Consider the following 22,106-nt stretch of genomic DNA (forward strand, 5'->3'; position numbering starts at 1 on the left):
CCGGGATTATAGATCTTGGTACTTTTCCCTGATAAATTCTTGAAATATCTTTGTTTATTCCCTCACTTTTCTACTTGCCTGAAGTAGGTTATTACAGCTTCAAATGGTAATGCATTGTAAGCTGTAAAAGCAAAGAAGTCAAAATAAATTCACTGAAATTTATCAATTTTTAGATATCAAGTATTTTATTTTTCATTTTCCTTGCTTAAATTATTGAGATGAAAATCCAAGATGACACCTCTAAGTACTTAAATGATCTGTTATTCATTTTTATTATTCCAATATTAATATTTTTTAGCCTAGATTTTAGAGAATGCTGTGTTTTTCTTAGGTATCAATGCCTGATTCAAAGATATTTGCTTAAAGAAAACAACCCTTATTGAACCCAGCTGGCTCTGGATCAGGCTCCTACTGTTTCTTTCAGAATAAAAATAGAATCTGATTCTCAAATAGAATTTCAGGGTGGTGTTTTTTTTTTTTGCATAGTTCTACCCTAGTGTGGCATGTTGCTATCTAGTGTGGCATGTTGCCATTGCCTAAGACCACTGAACTAAGTGGAAATCATTCATAAGGACAGCAAGGAACAGCATAACTTTTTGATTTCCTTAGTGATATTACCTGCCTCTTGATTTTCCCTTGTGAAATAAATAGGCATAAGAGATGCTATTGCCAGAAAGGTGGGCAGATCTGTGTCGATGCCTAAGTGAAAATGTCAAACTATAGAAACGTCACAGTCTTGTCTGCTTTCAAAGTATACAACCGGATAGATTATTATTTTGCTGTATCTTCTCTTCGAAAACTTTGTCATAATCCTCTATGCAATCTTGTATTGGGCACAAATACTGTGCTACATGGCAATTTCTTCTTCTAAATTTAGCACCGCAGCTCTGTAACATTAGGCAGGGAAAGGCAAAAGAAAGTTTGGGTGGATAATTTCTCTCTTGCTGAAAAGAATGTCTTTCAGAAATAGTCATACCAAAGAAATGCTGAGAGCTGTGAGTCATAGCATTAGCGTGTTAAACTATTATTCTGTGCAGGTATATGGGCATACATTTTCAGGATTAGTAAAATGTAGAAGTATTATTTGTAATAAAAATATATTTTAGGATAATGGCAGGGCTATAATGTCTGAAAATCTGAATTCTAAAGAAAGACTATGATGACTTGAAGAGAGTGACACTTATTAATAAATTTGTTCTTTTTAAGGATTTTTTTTTAAATCACTTAGAATATTTTCTTGAAATCCAAAAGACGTGGAAACCAGACTTTCCAGAATAAAGCATCAGACACCCACGCTCAAGATCACCACCACAGAGATAGTCTCTGAGAAGCGGTGCTTCTGGTGCCTTCTAGAGTTCTGTCATTTCGCATGTACTCTTGTCAGGCTTTTTCATATTGATTTCTCTTTCCCTTCTGCCTCTGTCCCTTGTTTTCTAGCTCTACCCTTGTTGTCTCTGTCATGTCTTTTTTTAACTCATGCCTCTGTCCCGTTCTTGCCCTCCACATTTTCTTGATTTCTTTTTTCTCTTTTTTTTTTTTTTCCTTTGCAGCAATGTTTTTCCCCCCTGTTTATCTGTTCCTTCTGACTTATCGTTTCTAAGATATACCACAACCACAGGCTATTCCTTCTGTAAAAGAAGGGGGACTGGGTGGTAGTTAAAGCCAGTTATGCTGCTACTCAGCATTAGCATTTAAACATATTTTCCCCCTCTATACAGCATTCACCTACCCTTTCTAAGTATTCTTGAAGAATTATTCTAGGGAAACACTTTAATGCTAAGTGTTTTTTGGCTCTTAGAACTGCTCTGGTAGATGAATCAGGGCAATACATTCATTGTTAACCAAAAAGATGTTTTTTTCCATCAAAAGTCTCTTTGAAGGGTAACTTCACTTGAATTCTCTAAGAACGCTGTATTCCCAAAGAGTTACATTTTATCAGCTGAAATACTTCATCCTAGTTTGCTGTAGCTGGTATCAGAAAAACAGACATGTAGCCTGAATGTTACTCTCTACTCTGCAGGGTAATGGACCAATAGATGTGCTATTGGATACTGGTAGAGCTTTGCCTGTTTGGCTCCTGAGCCAGTATGCACAGAAATTAGCAGATGGGCTTCTCTTATATTCATTCTATATCTCTGTTAAAGACTTAGGACATGACTGTTACTGTGGCATCTTACTGATAGCTATGCAAAGCCTTTGCAGAGTCAGCTTAAAATGGCAATAAATTAGAATGGTAGCTTTCACCATCTTTGCAAAGGCATTAGTGACAGTACGGGTGTCAAAGACTCTGCTCTACCTTGGCTTTGGGAGGAGGTAGACGCGAGAGAGTGTTGCCTCAGTAAGAATGCAAATAGAAGCACAAAGGCTCGGGAACTGGGGAGTAGGAAGTATGAGCTCCAGGGAAGTCCTGGGAGCTGTGTCTTCATAATAGGTGCATCTTCCTCTGTTTGTAGGAGGTGTGGGTAAACCAGTCTTGTCTTATTTTTACTTTCTCTTGGGTAGCTACTGCTTTGTGAATACATGGACAGGCAGCAGCCATTGGGCTGCTTCAGTCTCCAACCTTTTGGTTTCCCAGACACAGAATTTACACCATATCTGATTAATAATTGGATTAGTTTCATCCTGGAATTTAAAAAGGTTAATTTATTTAAACCTATTGACAATATATTACTGTAGGGCAGAGCTTCTCACTCCTTACAGCCTCAATCAGGAACATACTACCACTGTACTGTCCTGCTTTTCTAGACCTTCTGTTTCTTTGAACTTTCAAAATTTCTTCCACTTACAAAAATGTAATTTATTTTAATGTCTTTAGTTTTTGTTTTTAGAAGTATAATAATTTTTGGATTTGTAAATATTTTGAAGGTGCCGGTTGTAATGAAACTATCATCTATAGCAGAAAAGGATACTTGTGATCAAAGCCATACCATATTCTGAACAGCCATGCACTCTCAGCTTTGGTTGTATTTTTATCCAAATTAGATGCAGTCTGCAAAAATAAACAAATGAATAAAGTGAAAACCATTTTATAACATAAATAAATCATGAAGTTCCAATATTAAAAATACATGTCAAACCAAATTACAACTGCTTTTTTTTGTTTTAATTTAAAAAACCTCCTTGCAGAAATGTCATCTCTGTGAATAAGTTCAGGCGCAAATTGGCTCGTATAGCACATTTCTCATTGCTTATATACTCATTGGAAGAGTGCAGCATTTACTTTTATTAATGATTCCAATTTTATTAAGCAGCTGAGAAGCACTATATTCTGAGATCAATAAAATGATATTTCCATTTAATTGCCATTGTGGGACTACTTCAGTTTACTTCCTGCATGATCGGATGCTATTTGCGTATGGCTAACAAAATGTCATTCCCAAAGGGATCATGATATTCTAATAATTATGGCACTACTTTTCTTTCTGTGCTTCTTTCCAAGGGGAGAGGAACACAGCTTTGGAGCTGTGTCTGAACTTCCCTGTGTATGGCTGTTACTTTTCATTCCCTGTGAATCTGGAAAGCCCAACAATGTTCTCTTAGATGGATGACACTTGTTAGTATGGGATATATGCAAGAAAACCAACTTCTTTCACTGTGAAGACACGCTAACACAGGAAAAAAATGAAAAGTAGGTAAATCAAATAAAAATGTCATATTTGAAAAAAAGAGAAAGAAAAAGACAACAAAGGGGAAGAAGAAGAATGAGAGAGATGAGATGAGAGAGAAAATTAAAAGAAATAACCTGACATAAATTGAATAACTGTGACAGGTACTAAGTTAAAACAAAGAGGGCTGCAGAGAATGCAGCAGAGGTCTGTATTAGTAAAAGACTGAGATGTCAAATACAAAAAAATCAGACAAATGAAAATAGAATGACACAGGGGGGAAAAGGAATAATCAGTGTAGCAAAACTATCTTCCAGGGTAAAATTTACTACTATAAGGAATGCTGACTTGGACATGATAGGGCATGAAAGGTGTTATATTTATTTACAACTTCTGTGTTGTATTGCCAAGTTCTTGTCAAGAGAGGTAGGTGTTAATTCACAGGGCACAGTTGGGACATTGGATGTGTTATTGTTATTCATAAACATGATTATTTTCACTTTTAATAAAAGAAGGAGAAAATTAGATGCCTAGTGACTTCTGAAGAAATCAAGTTTTCACAAAACATGCATTCAGCAGTCTCTGATCTTTGATAATTCATGAGTGCTGTAAAGTAAAAATTAGAAATAGAAAATTTCTGAAATTATGTATCTTTAAAATCCAGTCAAGAATAGATTAAGTTTCTGTGTCCTGGCCTTGGTCAGAATTTGGGCTGAGACATTGCAGGAATTCCCACCAAGATGCTTAGGGAGAGTCATATTAGTTGATTAGTCCCTTCAGATTCAGAATAAATCAGGATCTTGGCATGTGGTGCAATGGAGCTTTATGCTAACCCTTTTAGTTGTGACTGAGTTGTAAAACTAAGGATATGGTCAGACATGAATAATATTGCTTTTCCTTTTTTTTTTCTCCAAAGAACACCTGAAATCCATTCACTTTCAATGAAATCTGAGACCCTAAATGCCTTCAGATATGTGTAAATGTTAAGAATACTCAGTATGTAAGACAGATTAAAATTCTGCCTAATGATATCTTTAATGTATTTTCAAGTGAACAGGGTCTCTTATTCATGTCTTGCCCCAACAGATTTTCTACATTTATATCACTGTTGTGTGATTTCAATTTAAGTTCCAGTTGTGCAGTCTGAAAGAGTGCACGGGATGGTATTTCCTAGAAACAGGAACACAGTTATTATTAGGTGCTCTTTTGCTTTTGGCTGTGGCAACTTGTCAAGTGCAGCGTTGCTTCTCCCCAGCCCTACTGCTGTTCCACTTACCCTGCAGAAGCACACGGCGCGTCTCTGTGTTGACTCTATAGATTTCTACTCTTGTTGCAGGCAGTGCTGCATTTGAAACAATGCCACACAGGCATGACAAAAAAGGGAGGGCGACAGATGAACAGCTGCAGCTTGTTAAATAGCCTCCTTTAGTTTAAAGTTTTCAAGTTCACAATGTACTTATGCTTCCATGTGAAAAATAGCTGAAAAATATTTTCATAAATCTAACCTACTAGAATTGAACATTACATATTTTCCTTTTGTATTCCAGGGAATTAAACATTGTTCTGAGATGTCTCACTTCCAGAAATGCAGCATTTGGAAGGTGATAAATATTTGGATTTATCAAGGCACTACTTCTATTATTTTGTTAATTAGATCTCTCAGGATATCCACATTTATGTATAATTTTCTTCACAAATTTGTAACATTTTTAGTTACAAAATTTTCATGAGTGCATGGACATTGAAAAAAAATCTATCTCCTCTCTTTCTACCTTGTGCAATAGATACTTTGCAGCTCCTTTTTATTTTCCACCTGTTGAATATTTTCAGCTAAAATATTATTTTTGTCAAACATGATCTGCCAACAACTGAACAGTTTTTCATTCAGCATGTATGTCTAAAATCCTGACATACCTCGTTTGCAGCTTCTGCTTTCAGATCTTCATCTGGATCTATGCCAACTCTGTTAAAAAAAAACCAACAAAACAAAGACGGTGGTAATGGTCTGATATACATTAGAGAGCTTTGAGGGTAGAAATATTTCTCATGTGCCACTTGTTTCTTACTATATGAGAAATGTAGAGAAGAGCTGGAAAAACATTAAATCACTGTTTTTAATCAAGGAAGTTCTTGATAAGTTTTTAGGAAACTTGAGATTCTTTTTAACTGCCATTCACAACACCCGAGATTAGATATTTACCCTGGCTCTGATCCATGTCTGGGGAGAGATAATCAAGTCATTAACCTGTGCTATGAAATCCTTTATTACTGGCAGAAGAGAGGTGTTGAGGAGGAACTGGAGTTAGGGAGGTATGCGGAGAGTAGGATGGCAGGACTCCGTCATTTCTTGACTGTGCTGCATTATGGATGGCTTCTAGCATTCAGAAAGGGCTTTACTTAGTGCACAAGGTACAGGGAAGCAAACCAGAGGGAAGAGGAGATTGTGGTGGGTGATGTGCAACATGATGAGGACCTGGATGGTATTTTACTAATATGGACAGGAAAAAAATAAAATTGGCTGTTAAAAGTGACATGGTGGAAAAATTGGCAGAGTCTGAATATGGCTGATACTCAGAACTGCGGAGAAACGCGACTGAGATGTTATGAGTTGAATAACAGGCCTGTGCTGATGTTCACACCAAGAAAGGAAGGAGAACAAGTGAGGGATGACAAATAACAAACCTTACCAGGGGAATCTGAAGCCCACAGCTATAGAGAGACCAACAGCACCCGAATGCCTCACAAGATCCCACATAGAACCAGGTCCACCAAGCTAATAGAGAATTTACTGATGCAAATAAAATGTGCTCTTTCACTAGATTTTCATTTAAGGCCACTTTACTGTTTTTCTGACATTCTTCCTTCTTGAGTATATTTTTGCTTTTGGTAATAAGACATCAAAATAAATTTTAAAATAATATTTAATATTAAAAACTACATACCTCAGCATTCTTTCCTGTAAATATTATGCACACAAACTTATTCAGTCAGAGACAATGACAGGAACTATATGCAAAATAGATGCTTTTTATATGTAAATACTGAATAGAAGAGAAAAAAAGACGTTTGTTTCTATCATAGCTCTTGAGCTTCAACAAATCCGAGTCCTTCAGGCATAAATATTTCTATCTTTTTATTAAAAATAACAATCCTGGTGCTGACTCAACAAGGAGACAGAACGAGTAGCTGTCTCTCTTCCTTTTTTCTTTTGGTCCTGTTCTTTAAATTGCTGGAAACAGCTTCTGATGGCACTAACCTATTCATTAGTTTGGAGTAAAGCAAGTTAGGTATTTTCCATTTCATTAAAATGGAAACATTTACATGTGAAAAGAAAAGGAAACATTATATAGAGGTTTAACCATCTGTCCGACATAGGATTTGTTATTGTCACATACAGAACAGTGGTGTCTAGGGCCTTATCTGTGCTTGGCATTGTAAAACTAAGCAGTGTGAGACAGCCCTGCACCTCGGAGTGTACAGCGTAACTACAGTGGGATGTGAATGCTGAAACAACGGCACAAATGCAAGTGTGATGGCCCCAAACTCATAAACCGGGTCAGAATCAGAAAGAGAAATCCCAGTCTCCTAAATGCAATGATGTGCCCTGATTACTAGACTACACTTAGTTGCTAGATGTGTTCACCAACAACACTACTTGGCCAGTACAGAAAAACACCAGCAGTACAATAGTTAAGGATCTGCACCATTCTAGAAATAAAAGAATTCAAAGCATTTACGCATGAGAGGGACAGCTGAAAGGCTTGAGCAGAAACTTCCCCACACTCTCTTCTCCTTAATGAGCTTGACTTGACCTCAAAGAATCAGTCTCCTGGGACAGAAGTAATTTAGCCTTCATGCAGTTCTGAACTTACTGGAGTTGAGAAACTGCCAGTTCTGACTGATTGTGTGTGTTGGAGTTGTGATGCGTTTATTATAGAATGTGCTAAGACAACAGAAAACATTTCACCCGGGACTAAAAGGACTGTAATAGCAAATGGGAAAAAGGGGAGGCAACGGGGCCAATAGGATCCAGAGTTTCTGGCTGTGTAATATAGTTTCAGTAGCAGTGATATAACAGCTAACCAATCACATTGACAACAGGAATCCACAGGCATAAAAAAAATTTGGATGTACAGAGTTCTGCAGAATTTGTGGTATGCTTAAGTTTCTCTGCGTGTATAATTTCTAATCCTTATAGTTACAGAGGTAGCTAGCTGTTTTGCTTTGTTTATTCTGCAGACATTAGATTATTATAATATAGCATGTATGAAGATACTCACATGAAATCTTAACAGAAATATTACATTTTAAGTGTAATTTAAGCTGGCTTTAAGCCAGAAAAATCCAGCAATAAATATCTGATGAAATCACACTTCTGTCTTAGATTTTTCACATAGGAAAAAAAAAAAGGTTTTTATGCCATGTGAATGCCGTAGAGCTACAGCTGCTGCTTTCCTTTGGTCTGGTCTCTCATTTAAAACACAGGGTCAGATGTCATTGCTGTTTTTCTCATGAAATAGTATCTCGCTACTGGAAATTTGTGTGGATAGCACAATCTTACCTATTGATTTAAAGTCCCTTGGGAAAAGGACCCGATCATTCTTTGCATTCTATGTGAGGTTTTTTTAATGCACTAAAATAGCAATAAATTTTTTGTAATATTTTGCATATTAGCAATTTTATTAAGTATGCACTAAGCAGACTTATTTCAGTCAGTTCTGAAATTGAGGCTAATTATTTCATATCAAACATAGGCTTGGGAGCCTAACATCAGGCACCTAGCATTGCAAATCATGGTCTGCTATAATTAGCTCTGATATACTTGACATGAACTAGAATGCTATTTTTAAATTGCAAATGTTGAAAAAACAAAGCATAAGGAATTACATGAGACAGTCAAGACAACTGAAATTAACTACTGATATGCACTTCAAGTTTACATCCTTGACTTCCTCATAAGACCAGCTAGATCTAATGCTATTGCACTAGAATTTGTAAACTTAAAACTCTTAAAAATTAATACAAAGGCCTCTAAGAAATACCATATTGTTATTATTTGTATAAAAGTCTATCCTTTTTTAACCTTCTCAGTTTTCCACTACTGTGAGAAAATTTAATGGACGGTCAGAAAAATACTCTCTTAGTATTTTTTCTCCTTTCTTGCTGTCAACTTTGTCTCTTTTTCCCCTGTTACCTTGTTCTACTTCTTGCAGTCTCCCTTTTCCGTCCTTCTTTCCCACTTTCCTGGTTGCTCTCTGTTCCTTGTTCATTTCTTCTTGGCTCCTCTAAATATTGTATGCTTTTATTTCTGACTTTCTATTTTTGCATCTTTTTATTCTATACATTAAACATTTAGGATGACTTCCATAAAAAAAAATGCAATGACTTTTTAATCAGAACTATATTGCAGTGGAGTTTATCTACTCTGTGTATTTAGATAAGGTTTACTAATGTCTTAGATTCAAATGCCTTAAATATGAAGGAATTCAAAATCCTTGAAAGCTGCTCTGTATTCTTCTTCCTTTGGGTCTTTTTTGGGGGTGTGTGTGTAGTTTTTTGTTTTTAAATAATGGCTGGATGAAAACTTGGATTCAGAGATTGTTCAAAGCTGCTCTATTCAAAACCTGGAAGCCAAGCTCTTTACTTCAGTCAGACTCTAGCAATTAGGTCTAAGCATTGCTAGGAACCGTGCATTAGTCTGCAGAAGTACCCTTTACAGTTGACGGTATTTAAATCCCCGTGTGCTATCAAGTGCATCGTTTTTTTTAGCAGCAGTCAGAATGCATTTGGTAATAAGAGGAGGAATTTGTCACTGAATACAAAGCAGTCAATAACATCTTTTCTTATGTGGTTTGAAATGAAAATGGATGGAAAGATAAATCCCAAATTGTCAGGGGAACTAGTAGTAAGAAATACAAAACCAATCCATAGGAATACCGAGTAGTAAATCACTATTCAGGCATTGCAAACTTTTAATTCCCTTGCTTCAAATGACCACAAAGTCAACACTGTAGGATAAAATCTCTGCTTTCCACAGTGAAGCCACAGAAAAATGTATGGACTCATGTCTTCATGAGAATGTAGGCATGCAGAGCAGAACTTTTGGTGTCTATACTTTCAAGTGTGATTCTCAGCCATCCCTCACTTTAGCTGCCAGGAAATCCGTAAATAGAGATATTTCTCTGGAATCTGAATTCTAATTACTGAAATTCTATTTTTGGGCCTTTATGCAAGTGGAATCTTGCTTGCAGTCCCACCTATGCTGGTGTGCACCCACCATATGCTCATGCTGGTTAGCTGCGCTCCACATGAAGCAGCCAGGGCTGCTTTTATTTGAAAACATGTCCTGACAGCAAGTAGTTGATTCCACCCCCTTTTTATTTAATGACTGATCAATTCGAGTGCCCTGCAAAGAACTGAAAAGCCTGGTTTCATCAGTCACCTCAAACTGAGGTGATTCCCCACCACACTTCTCGGAAGTGCCATAAATACTGGCCTGAGAATGATATGGATGGTGGCACTATCCACTGTCCTGCTGATGTTGTCCTCTTGCACCAAACATCTTTCAAATTCAAGCACCAATGAAGCCCCAAGAAAGAGTTGTTTATATGTGTATTATTTAATGCAGCTAATGATTTAATGAACAAAACATCGGGCTTGGGAAAGTTTACAAGAGAAATGTCTCCTAATGTGAGTAACAATCTTCCCTGATCTAAGTGCATGATGGTGAATGTCCCAATGGAACATGATACTACAGAGCTGTCAGATACGAGTCAGAATTAGCCATGTCTCCTCTATTTCCTTTTCTAGATCAGTGGGGAAAAAAAGGCAATTCAAGAGGTGAGAAGTCTGGCATCACTTTCTGTTTCTGGTCTTACATTATAAACTGGGGATAATACTTCCTCCACCCCATTGCTCATCTGTTGTGTGTATTTAGCTTGTAAGTGCACATCCTTCATTATGTTCATACAATATCTATCTTAGCAGAGCTGTGATTTTGTTTAGAGCCCTAGGAGTGCTGCTACAAAATAATTAATTATATTGGCTTCTTTGCTTGTCAAAGGTTTTACTGGAAGAATTCACTGTCTCAGTGCAATTGCCTCAGCCTTCCACTGGCTGTCTCATTTTAACTAAAATAGTCTTTAAGCCTCAGCTTATATCTTAAAAACTGCACATACCAGGAAGGGTTTTTTGAGTAAATGATTTATAACCCAATTTTCAAAGATGGCCATTAAACAGCATTTGCAACAGGAGTCTTGAATATTTTTGCATGAATAAATCTGAAGCTTGTAGCTATCCATCACCAGCATATTGTATTCAGTACAGAATTATTAACTGTAAAGACTAGAAACATGAGCAAAATCCAAAAAAGATTGTTTCACCATCTCTAATAAATCATTACAATTGAAATTAAAAAACCTTCAGGATAAATAATGATTGCTCAGGCCATTATTCTTGTCCATGTGGCAGTAAGTGTGATGTGTATTCCTAACAAAGTGACACCTAAAATCTGCTTTTGGTTCTAGATTGCAGTATTTCTGCTATGTATTGCTATTGCTGTGGACTGATGCTGCTTTTTATAGTACAATGTTTTGATTGACACAAAATCCATGGAGAGTTATGGCATGAGTATAGATCTTCAAAGTTCATCTCAAGCTGATTTTGTTAATAAATGAAAACACTTTAAGGCAGGAATAATCACTTGGGTATCACAGCAGAAAGACCAAATCAGTTTAATTTCTTGCTGAGAAGGAGTAAAATAAATTATCAGGTAAACGATGCTTCCGAAATGGTTATGACAGCTGTTTGTCATGTGGCTAATGCTTTCTATGTTATATACATGACATACTGAAATAGAACAGAGTATGACTTTAAACCACTAGAATCGTATGAGTAACAGGTAAGTGTTATCATAGTTTGACTTTTGAACTTGTTATTTCACAAAAACTAGTAAGATAATTTTTTGGGAAATACTACTGCAAAACACTAGTCCTATGGTCAAGGTCTATGGATAATTTTTAGTGGACATATAAAGAACTACTTTGTTGCAGAGTTGGTAATTAAATTAATACGTTACCTCTATAAATGCCTTTCAAGTAAAGAAGGGTTGCAATACATTAAGATAATGTGTAAATGCAAATAGAAGATAAGGTTGAAGAAGGAACTGTAGTGCTCTATAAGAGATCCACAAGTTATAGTCTCTAGATGTCATCTTAAGTATCAAAAAGATTGTGAAATTGTGGATAATGTTACCGCACAAAATTTTACCAATCACTTCCCTACAGCTGTGCAGCTGTGTGAAATAAAATGATAAAATTTAAAAATAGATGATGGCTTACATTTACATCATGCACTTATGCGGATAGTAACTAGAATGATGAACTGGATCTTTAGGTATCTGGTATCTGATTCTCTATTCCGTTAATCCTATTTTATCTTGATATCAGGAGGGACAGGATAAAATAGTTTGGTCACTTTGAAGTAACAAGGTAGATCTGTATGGCAGAATGCAATATCAGGTGTCTTACACTCATGACAGCTTGGCACTCCAGCTCAGGAGTTCTGCGAAGCAGTGATTTACAGCCCTATAATGCTTCTGGCACACCTGGTACCTTATGAATGTCATTGTGCTATGTGAATATACCTGTAGTGAGGAATCAAGCCTCTTGCTTAAAAATAGGAACCAAAGTTGACTAAAATGAGCACCATTTAACTTCTGTGGAATTTTTAGAAATCATCATTTGTAGTAATATTGCTGCATGTGAACAGAATTGGAATAAAATCAGGGTGAAGGTTGGCTGCAACCAAAATAATGTGAACTTCTGTGTGGCAACAGTGTAAGAACTGGGACTTGTTTTCAGATTTAAGGGAATACCATTGTAGTAGATTCTCAGCCTAGAATAAGACATATTTGTTATATTGTTCATTACATTATGACACACAGGCTTCTTACACCAAAGTTTACCAAATCTAGCTGGATGGGAAATGCAGATTGTGTGTTTATGTCCACAGACACAGGAATTGCATGAATTACATTGAATTCCATGTTAAACTGGAAAAATAGCTGCTGACTCTGCCAAACCCCCTCTGCATGCTTACTTTGCCCTAACAGCATACTACCTGTCGCTAACTAAGCAGATCTAACTCGCAGCATGTTGCTGCAAGTCAGTTCAGGACTTTTTCATATTCAGGCAGTGGGCTGCATGTGGTTCCCATTTTAAAGCTCGATTCTGAAAAATGTGTAGTGCAAGGCCATTTTACATTAATGCGTATATACGTACATGTGTGCAGTCTGCAGGGATCCAAAGTCACAGTTGCCTCTGATACTAAGTGAGTGCATGAGAAATTTGGTTTCTGTGCTTTCTCTGGAACTGTTTTCTTGGACTTCACAAAAGTTGCCCCATTGAATATCTTCAGTGTGTGGCCCATAGACAGCTAGTGAAACCCACAGGCCTTGGCAGCAATGTTAATCTGCCACTCAGGACATCAGCTGATCAGCACTATTTTGCTTCTTTTCTGTACTGGTGTCTCTTCTGTGAAACTCTCCCTCACTTTACTTTTCCCTCTTCCTCTTTGGTTTTACCCTTTATTTTTGGTTTTCCTATTTATATGTGCTTATAGTCATACATTGTTCCTGTTCCTTTCATCGCACTCTGGTATGTGATCCAGCTGCCGCCACATGCTTTGCTGTTTACAGCTCTACAGCTCTACTTTGGCGAGTAACAGTTCATGTGTGTGTTTTGTTTTTCTCGTCCTGCCTTAGGGAGAAGAAAAGCCATTCATAAAATGGTATTTTTAGTAGTCCAAATTTAGATTAATAAACTTTCTGTCTTAACGTATGTGTAAAACTCCTCCATTCTTCACCCTTTTTTATATCCTTCTCTGGAAAACATGTATCTTGGATATAACTGTTTTTCTACAAACCTGGCAATGTTCAGATCCCTCTGGTAGCTTAGCAAAGCTTTGTTGTGTTCCCCATTCCTTAGTAAGGACTGCAGTGTGTGCTGTGTGCTTGTGCGTCAGCCGTTCCCCTTCCACAGAAGAGCACTTTTTCTTCATCCTGCCTTTTTCTGAAATGCCCCCCCTGGTTTTTGTGCCGACTCCAAACTGCAGTGTGAGGGGAGGTTTCCAAAGGCTCCCAGCGTGGGGCTCACTGCTCCCCTTCACGCCAATGTCAATGGTGTCACTGTCACTCCTTCAAAAGGAGCAAACTTACGTGGTACTGAGTGTTTCCAAAGAGCCTTGCCTTAATATTTTTGCCATCTCTCAGCATCCCTCAGCTATACAGGGATCTGGTGGTCATTTTCATTTTCCACACGCCAGAGTACTGGCGCAGCTCATCTGACATGCATGTCATCAACAGATTGGCTGGTGAATGGCACTTCCTGGTATCCCTGTCATTTGCTATTTTCTCAATGAAAGAAACAGATAGTTTCATGAAGCTCATTTATGTAAAAACCAAGATCTATAGAACAAGGTGAGCATTTTACTGCCTGCTTTTCGAGCATTCTATAAGCAAGTCTATAAGCTCCCTCTTACTTTGAAGAGCAAGAAGAGAAGAGAGAAGGTCCAGAACAGTGTCATAAGGCTACATGGCCATAGCCAGTTAGTAGTCACCGCCCTTCTCAGTTACACTCTTTACTTACTGAATGGGTGTGTGATTGCTCGTAGGCAGATGCAGATTTATGGGAAAAGGATGGGAAAGCTTGAAAGGACTGTAATCCTCCTAATTTTTTGTTTTTAATGTCAGCTACAGAAAAAACCCAAACCCCAAATCCTTAGCAAATCTGAGATTCAGAGTAACTCCATTGCTACCAGCAGCCTTCTAAAATGAAACTCTCATGCTAACAGTAGAATCTTTAATATTAAAATGTTACAAAATTATTAAAGTTTAAGTTTGTTCTGAATTGGAAAAAAATCTTTTCAGACTCAATTGAGATGCAGGCACGTCTGGAGAAAAATGGTTACAAGGTCACATCACTCAGGAATACTACATTGCGATTACAGACACTGAACAATAATAACACATGAAAAATAATGTAACCTGAATAATTTTCTAAAGCTGCAAGAGAAGTTTAGACATGAGGAATGTGCACGATAGTAGCTGGGGTATACACTGCAATTATTACTTTCTCTGTAAGGCTGCATTTTGCTATTTTGTTTTCACCTGAGTTTTATGTCTCAGATAAGAGATGGGGCTCCTAGAATAACAGGGTCCCCTGGTATCGTATTACAGCATTGGTGCAGCATTGACTTAGGAGAAAGGAGGGGATTTGGTACCTCTTTTGGTAGTAATGAGGTTATTTCTTTTGAGTCTCAACCCAGTAAATCGCAACAAAGTTGAGCTTTTGAAATATCATTGGATAACAGCACAGAGTGGCAAGGCTCTTATGAGGTGACTGTGATGCTTCCCATCCAAACTCTTTACCCTGTAACTGTTTCGGAAAAAAATAAAAGGTATGTTTTAATTTCCCACACTTTAAGTCGAATAGTATTATTTTGAATAGCATCTGTTGAGACTGTTATCAGCCTACATGTGTTAAGGACAAATGATCACACAGAGAGGAGCAGCTACTGGTGATGGAAGGTGCTTTTTTGCTTTAACTTAAGATGTTGCAAAATGAAGAGGTATAGACACACAAATGCATTTCTGTATCATCCTTTCAATAAGAGGCAGTACACAAAACATAATATTGATCAGCCTCCACAGGCTTTAAGAAATTCAGTATTATTACCATACCTCTTCCCATGCTGTGAGGAAGTCTATAGATCAAATACTTTGTACACAATTCTGAAACTATATTAATAAAAAAAAGCCCTGGAACATTATCAAAAACGCATTTTCAGTCAACGCAAAAAGACAGAAACACTACTGCATTACAAGAAGTATCATTTTTGCACAGAGCAAATGTCCTAATTGCTACTTTTACGAACTCTAGGGAGATGAATACAGCTTTAAAAAAAAAAAGAAAGAAAAAAGTCAGGAATTAGGCCATTTTGTTGGCATCTTACTTAGACTATTAATGAGCTTTGCCAGCCAGGAAAAATGAGAACTGATTTTACAAAAGATCTGTATGAGGAAAAGAAACTGTGCCGAGATGTATTTTGACAATTTCCTACAGATGAGGGTAGTTAATTCCTGGCTTAGAAATAACAGTTCCCTCCAGTGAATTATGTCAATGATTTTTAGAGCAGTAAAATGTTTGTTCTCTGAATCACTTTAGGTGTCTGTTCCTTTATTTTCCTTGAATGCAAACAGCACAGCTTTGGAAAGAAGCCCAGGCCATTGTAGACGCACTATATTATTGCTAATGTGATTAACACAAAATAAAACATTAAATGCTCCTGAGGCATTAGTCTAAATAATGAGATGACCAACTTTAAGTTCCCTGGGCTCACAGCATGGGGGAAAAACATATCATGCGCTTAATCTTTTCCATCGACATTTGAAATTTCTCACATAAAGCCGATACTGGGAGCAATTCTGTGCATAGCCATTGCAAGTGAAGAGCAATGCTGGTCAGGATAAATGACCAGCACCAAAACACACTGAGTAAACACTACTGGCTTTGCGGCTGAGAACTGGTGACAAGGTACCTGGCATGAAAGCTGTCACTAATTTTTCCATTTAGGTTGCTCTTTTCCCAACCTGTGAAAATCAGTTGCATTGCTTAAGTTCATATTTAATTCCCAGTTTCAAACGTGTTCACTTAAGTTCTGTCTGAAATGCTCAGAATAGCAGGAAATGATAGTAAGGACTCGTATGGATTGATTGATGCAAAGCTGTATAAAACAGATATATGGTATATTGGTGAATATACCTTCGAAGATATGCTGTACAATTGTTCTATTAAAGGGTAAATCACAATGGCATTTCTGGATTCTTGACATGATCTTAACCATGCAGCACAATGCCCTTTAGAGCTGAGATCACTACATTCATAAGCAGGTGCACTGTGGTTGGTCATCTGAGTAACCACTGAAAGGATTTTTTCATGTTTCCTCATCTAGAAGTAAATATCGTAGGACAGAGAGTGCTCAGTTAGCTGTAAATTAGTCATAGAAATACAGAAAAAAAAACCCTGCTGTGAAATTAAAAAATGCTTTTATTTTATTTATATTTTAAATTATCTATTTTCATATCAGATGCATAATCATTAAATTGTATCAGCTCTGGGCATTCGCCTTCTTTTTACATTTGAAATCACTAAGCTTTCTAAAGGAAGAACCTAGGGAAAAGTCTCAGACCACGTAAAATGCTAGGTACTAAAATGGAAGAGTTTTGCCTAAATTTTCATTGTCTGATGTGTGCAGTGTCAACAATTATTACCCTTTCATTTTTAATGGCAGAGAAACACCTCTGCACATTCGTGTTGAAACACTCTTTAAAGCCACTTTAAATAAGCAGGGTATACAGTACTGTCATTTCTGAAGACAATGTTCTAAAATACTGCTAAATGGAAATTTTAACTTTTCATTTCTTTTACAACACTTTGCTTCTCAACAACAAAGAATAAAAAAAAAGACTCAAAAGGACAGCAATTTTATTTAATTTTGTTACTCTATCATTAAAAAAGAAAACCACAAAGATTACATACGGTCCTGATATAGTAAATATCAATTAAAGCATAATAGTCTTTTCGACAGAGAGCGGCTATATGGAAGTGCTGAAAAAGTATGCTCCCCTTCATCATTGTGTTTATATGATTCCATGTTGGTTTTAACTAATGTTTTATTCCACTATAATCTTGGTCTCATAATTGCACTTTTTAGTTTAGACAGTGTAGATTTCAGTTAATTTTAGATTTTCTTTTGCAATGTAATCCTTCCTTCAGAAACTTGGCCATCTTTGCCAGTTTCAGGCAATGCATTTAAATCTCACCTGGCTGTTTCAACTAATATTTAGGCCTTTCACATGAAAACTTACTGTCTTCAAAATAGGTACTGATCTGTAGTCGCACTGTTTACAATGTGAAAATTATTATTGATATAACCGTGCCTGTGCACATGCCCACAGACAGACTCTCTCTCTACTACAGAGCTTCCAGAGGTAAAAAAATATTTTCCAGTGCAGTTAGTAATTTGGACCACATGCCATCCATGATAGCATAAGTTCTGCTAGTCACACAGCGATCATCAAGCAGTGTATAGCTGTGATAGAATGTTATTCAGGGTTTTGTTGTGTGGTGGTTTTTTTTTTTTCCTCTTATGTTTGCAGGAGAGTTTTACTTCTACAACAGCTACAACAAAGATAGATACTTTTACCTCAGTTGCTGTATTTATCCAGAACTATAGGAACTGTCCTTAATTCACAGTATGTAAAGTCCCTTTCCAGAGTTCAGAAAGTACCCTAAATACAAATGTTAGGCTTGTTTTTTCTCTCTTGAATTTAGCAGTCTCACATTTTTCAATATGTATGACTTGGTAACAAGCTCATTCATCTAGAGAGAATAAGAGCTTAAGTGGAATGTAAATGATTCAGAAGCCCAGGTCTGGTGCCTTAACATAGGTGAAATTCAACTTATATACATACATTTGTATTATGTTATGTCGTAGTCAGAAGAATTTAGGAAATATCAGACACTTATTTTGCATTTCCAAATACTTATTCTGGGAAAGCAAAGGTTTCAAACGTCAACACGAGCTTTTTCCTTTATGTCAGCAACTCATCTGTGACTACAAACCTCTTGATCCTTCTAATTCCATCCATCTCGAGTCAAAAATTTCCTATTTTTCTTCTTTTTTGGGTAATTCTTGTCTGGTTTGCTGGGGGCTCTCTCCTATACATGTGCTGTTTTGAGATTTTTACACTGCCTGCACCAGTCCTTGCAAGCCTTTTGTGAGCACCCAGGAGGAGGGTTAGCCACCCCCTTGTTGAATAGCACTTATTAACTGTGACACTGTAGTTAAGGTTGATAAATCATTTTAATTAATTAAAGCCTTTATCTTTTTACATGAGCATTTGGAGACACTCTTCAAAGCTTCTAATTTTTTTTAATTATATTTTTTTCATTATATTTTTTTCTTCTTCTCCTTGTAACCATATACAGCTTGAGCATAAAGCCTGAAGCACCCAGTTGAAGTTGGCTACCATTTAAAATGAGTGCAGTGGAAAAGGAGTGCTGGGAGGATGAGATAGGGAGTGTGCTATAAAGATTCAGCTTTATTTTTGCTTCTTGTGTTGCTTAGCAGTGTGTTGGAAGGTGTTTGCTGCATTATGGTTAAGAAAGGGACTCCATTCCCATTGTGTTTCTGCCTTCTTGTAAAAATAAGAATAAAGTACTGTGTGTAGCAACTATAAGCCAACATCTGAATTCAAGCAGTGATCACAATGAAAGCAATAGCTTGCATGAGATAATGAAGAGGCAAAGTGAGAAAGAAGAGTAAGAAATTGCCTCAATCGGGGAGCCCCAAAGCATATTATACTTCTGCCTACAGGCCAAGAAAATAAATGAATGTTATTATGACAGTCTGCACCAGCCAAGGATCTCTCCCCATTTATCCATAGCCACTCGGCTTCCCTGGGGCTCTAAGTAATTCTCTGTGGCTAGTGACTTCAGGCATATGTGATAGTTCTGTTTGTGTGGTCATAAATATGTGATACTTTGACATTGGCTCCAGGTTCCCACCTTACCGTATAGAGCAAGAAGACTTGATAGCTGAAAGGCAAGTCTAATGCTTAAAATTCCATGTGCCCTGCACCCTAATGAATCAGTAAATACTGTGAGAGAATATGTCTTAAATCTAAAGGATTTGCCTCCTGTTTGAGGTATAACATTGGGATCCAGAAAGCATATATATACAAGAGTTGAGTTGTAAACCACAAAAGTGCTTTTGATTTTTTAAGAGCCCTATAAAATACAGCTTTTCCTCTTGTTGACAGAGAACACTTATTGACAAAATCATCAATAAATTAGGCTTTTTAAAAATGATTTTGTGTAGTTTTTTGTTAGGAAGATTGCTGACGGTCTGTTTAGCTTGATACAACTCAATGTGGTAGAAAATACCTCAGGGAGCTTGCTATCGAAATGACAAAACTGGGAAGGCAAGAGACACTGTGAAACTCAGAAAAGATTAATTAATTTTACATTTTAAATGTATCACTGCCCCTTTCTGGGATATGCATCTTTCTCTTCTGGTAAGTATAGTGTAAGTTGAGGTATATGTAATAAATTGGATTGAAAGCTGTGACATTTGCTTAATCTAAATTGGCAAACTTGTCACTTGTTTATAATTCAGATTTTCAATGTAAGTGATAGCAAAATGGCACACAGCCATTGTGACTTAGATTTCAAAGAGATAGGGTAATACAAAGAAATGCTCTGACAGAGAATCCAGTACGTTTCTTTTTCCAGTATTGTATTGAGCATAAATAAGAAAGGATGTAGGCTGCAGACTGTCTTTTGGAATTAAGTTGGGCAAATGGATGATTTTAGTCCTTATCTGTATGAAAGCATTACAATAGTATTTCTGAAGACGTGATAGAAGGAAATAATGCTACTTTTTTCATCAGTAAACTAAGACATGGCAATTGAACCAGATCTGGCAACTTATTTTATGGGATGAGAAGTTTTCTTAATGCTTTCAGAATCAGCGTAATGTAAAACCATGCCCAAGCATCAGTTTCAAACCAGCCCAAGCATCACCACTGAGGAGCCCAGGTGGTGCCCATTTAAAACGGGAGCTAGTCACACAAAGCCCGAGATCTTCAGATCAATAAAGGACATTCAGACTGATGGGAGACAACGTAGTCCCCCTGATTTCGGGAGGAAAAAATAATGATCTTTGGTCTTTTTTAAAAGCTTGATCTTGAGTAAATGCAAATATACATATACATAAGGGTCACTAGTTCAGAAAGCACGTGAGCAGTCATTCTGCTGTAGACTACTGAACAGGGTACTGGAAGACCTGAATTCTGATCTTGACTACACAGAAGATTACTGTATTTTAGTTGATGACTCATTTTACATTAAACAGAAACACTTATTTGGACAGGAGCCGAAACCTCCCTAGTGAACGTATTAACCACTAGTCTACAGAATAATTTTATCTCATTTTCTGTTTCAGTTAATTAAAATTATTTTCTGCTTTCTCTGCTTTCCTCATCTCATGGATACATGTGCATACACGTGCAGAACTGGTGAGGTTTGGGCTAGAATTCCTCCAGAAAGATGGAAGAAATATGTGTGAATTGAATGAGGCAGAGGAAGCAAACGATCAAGTCCGTACCACTAGTTGATGGGATGCAGCAGGGAAGAGGGAGAACTGGGCCTCGTTTTCTGTGTCTAAAATGAAAACTGGGGCTGCCACGGCAGGAATCCCTTTGGGTGGAGATTAGAAAAGTTCAGGGACTGATTATGATTCAGGAGATTCAGGCAGACTACCTGAACCTACGCTGTGATTCCTGACCAGGACTAATGCACACGGATAAGTGAATAGCAAAGGCAACTGGGAATTTTCAAGGTCACAGTGTATAGCACCTTGTCTACTTGTAAGATTAGTTCAGCCAAGCATGGGGTTTAGGATTGCTGTTTAGGGTATTTTACATAAACAGCACTTTATGAACTTTTATATATAAACAGACTTTCTATATATTTATTTACATAGAAAATAACTTGGATTTCTAAAAACAGAATTTTGTGTACAATTTCAAGATTCCTTTATATGTTATTTGTCATTACGTAACAAAATGGTACTCCTTGTAGAAGTAAAAAATGTAGAAGTGGATAATATATTTTTAAGCGCATTGAAATCAATTACTTCTTGCTGAGATAAGAGGTAATTTTCTCATTTAAATCTCATAGATGTACTGACTAGTACAAATCACTGTTGGGCTGTTGCTGCACTGATAATTCACTATAAAAAGTCTGTATTATAGTGTAATTAGCTGTTTACAAAATGCTAAAAGCTCATACTGCTATACAGAGCCTAGGTTATTTAATATCTGCTTTAATTAACCTTTTACATTCAACTAATTCTGGAACGATTTTATACGTTTATCAAGGGTGTGAGAGCTTTCCTTCCATTTGACATTTTAAAAAAGAACAGAAAGTTCAGAATTTCCAGAGGAATGTTTTATGAGAGTTTAAATTTTCAGGAAAGTCACACAGTTCTCTTCCATCAGTAAGTTCCTTTGCAAACCCTGATACACTAATGTATGCTTTTATTTGTTTAGATTTACAAAAGATTTCTATCACAACCCATATAATGTATAAGACCATTAAGGCCTAATTCTCTTCCCAGTTAGCACTGTTTTTCTTGTCAAAACGTAAAGATATGTTTTGGTCTTTTTTCTACACTTGATGTATAGTTTAAAAATGGAATTTAATGTTCTTGTGTTGCATGAAATACTTGATAGCAGAAAGCTATCAAGAAAGATACTTGTTAGCAGAAAGCTAAAAAAACCTAAGAAAGACTGAGAAATGTTGGTTTTTTTCAGACGGAAACAATATTTTAAGTCAAAATGAAATATTCATTTCATATTTTCTTCTTGAAGAAATT

At 36.7% G+C, this 22,106-nt stretch overlaps 1 protein-coding gene across 3 annotated transcripts in view; it reads right to left on the reverse strand.

Annotated features, from left to right (window-relative positions):
• Nucleotides 1–22,106, reverse strand: part of SLC9A9 (solute carrier family 9 member A9) — a 213,083-nt gene that overhangs the window by 56,547 nt on the left and 134,430 nt on the right. For all 3 annotated transcript variants that reach the window (XM_074590233.1, XM_074590232.1, XM_074590234.1), the window contains exons 13-14: nucleotides 5,520–5,568; nucleotides 2,910–2,989 (exon numbers count right to left, since the gene is read on the reverse strand). In XM_074590233.1, coding sequence (XP_074446334.1) covers nucleotides 2,910–2,989; nucleotides 5,520–5,568 — 129 coding nt within the window. The remainder of the gene's footprint in view (nucleotides 1–2,909; nucleotides 2,990–5,519; nucleotides 5,569–22,106) is intronic.

This window comes from Larus michahellis, chromosome 6 (assembly GCF_964199755.1).
Source record: "Larus michahellis chromosome 6, bLarMic1.1, whole genome shotgun sequence".
In the NCBI taxonomy this organism is placed as follows: Eukaryota; Metazoa; Chordata; class Aves; order Charadriiformes; family Laridae; genus Larus; species Larus michahellis.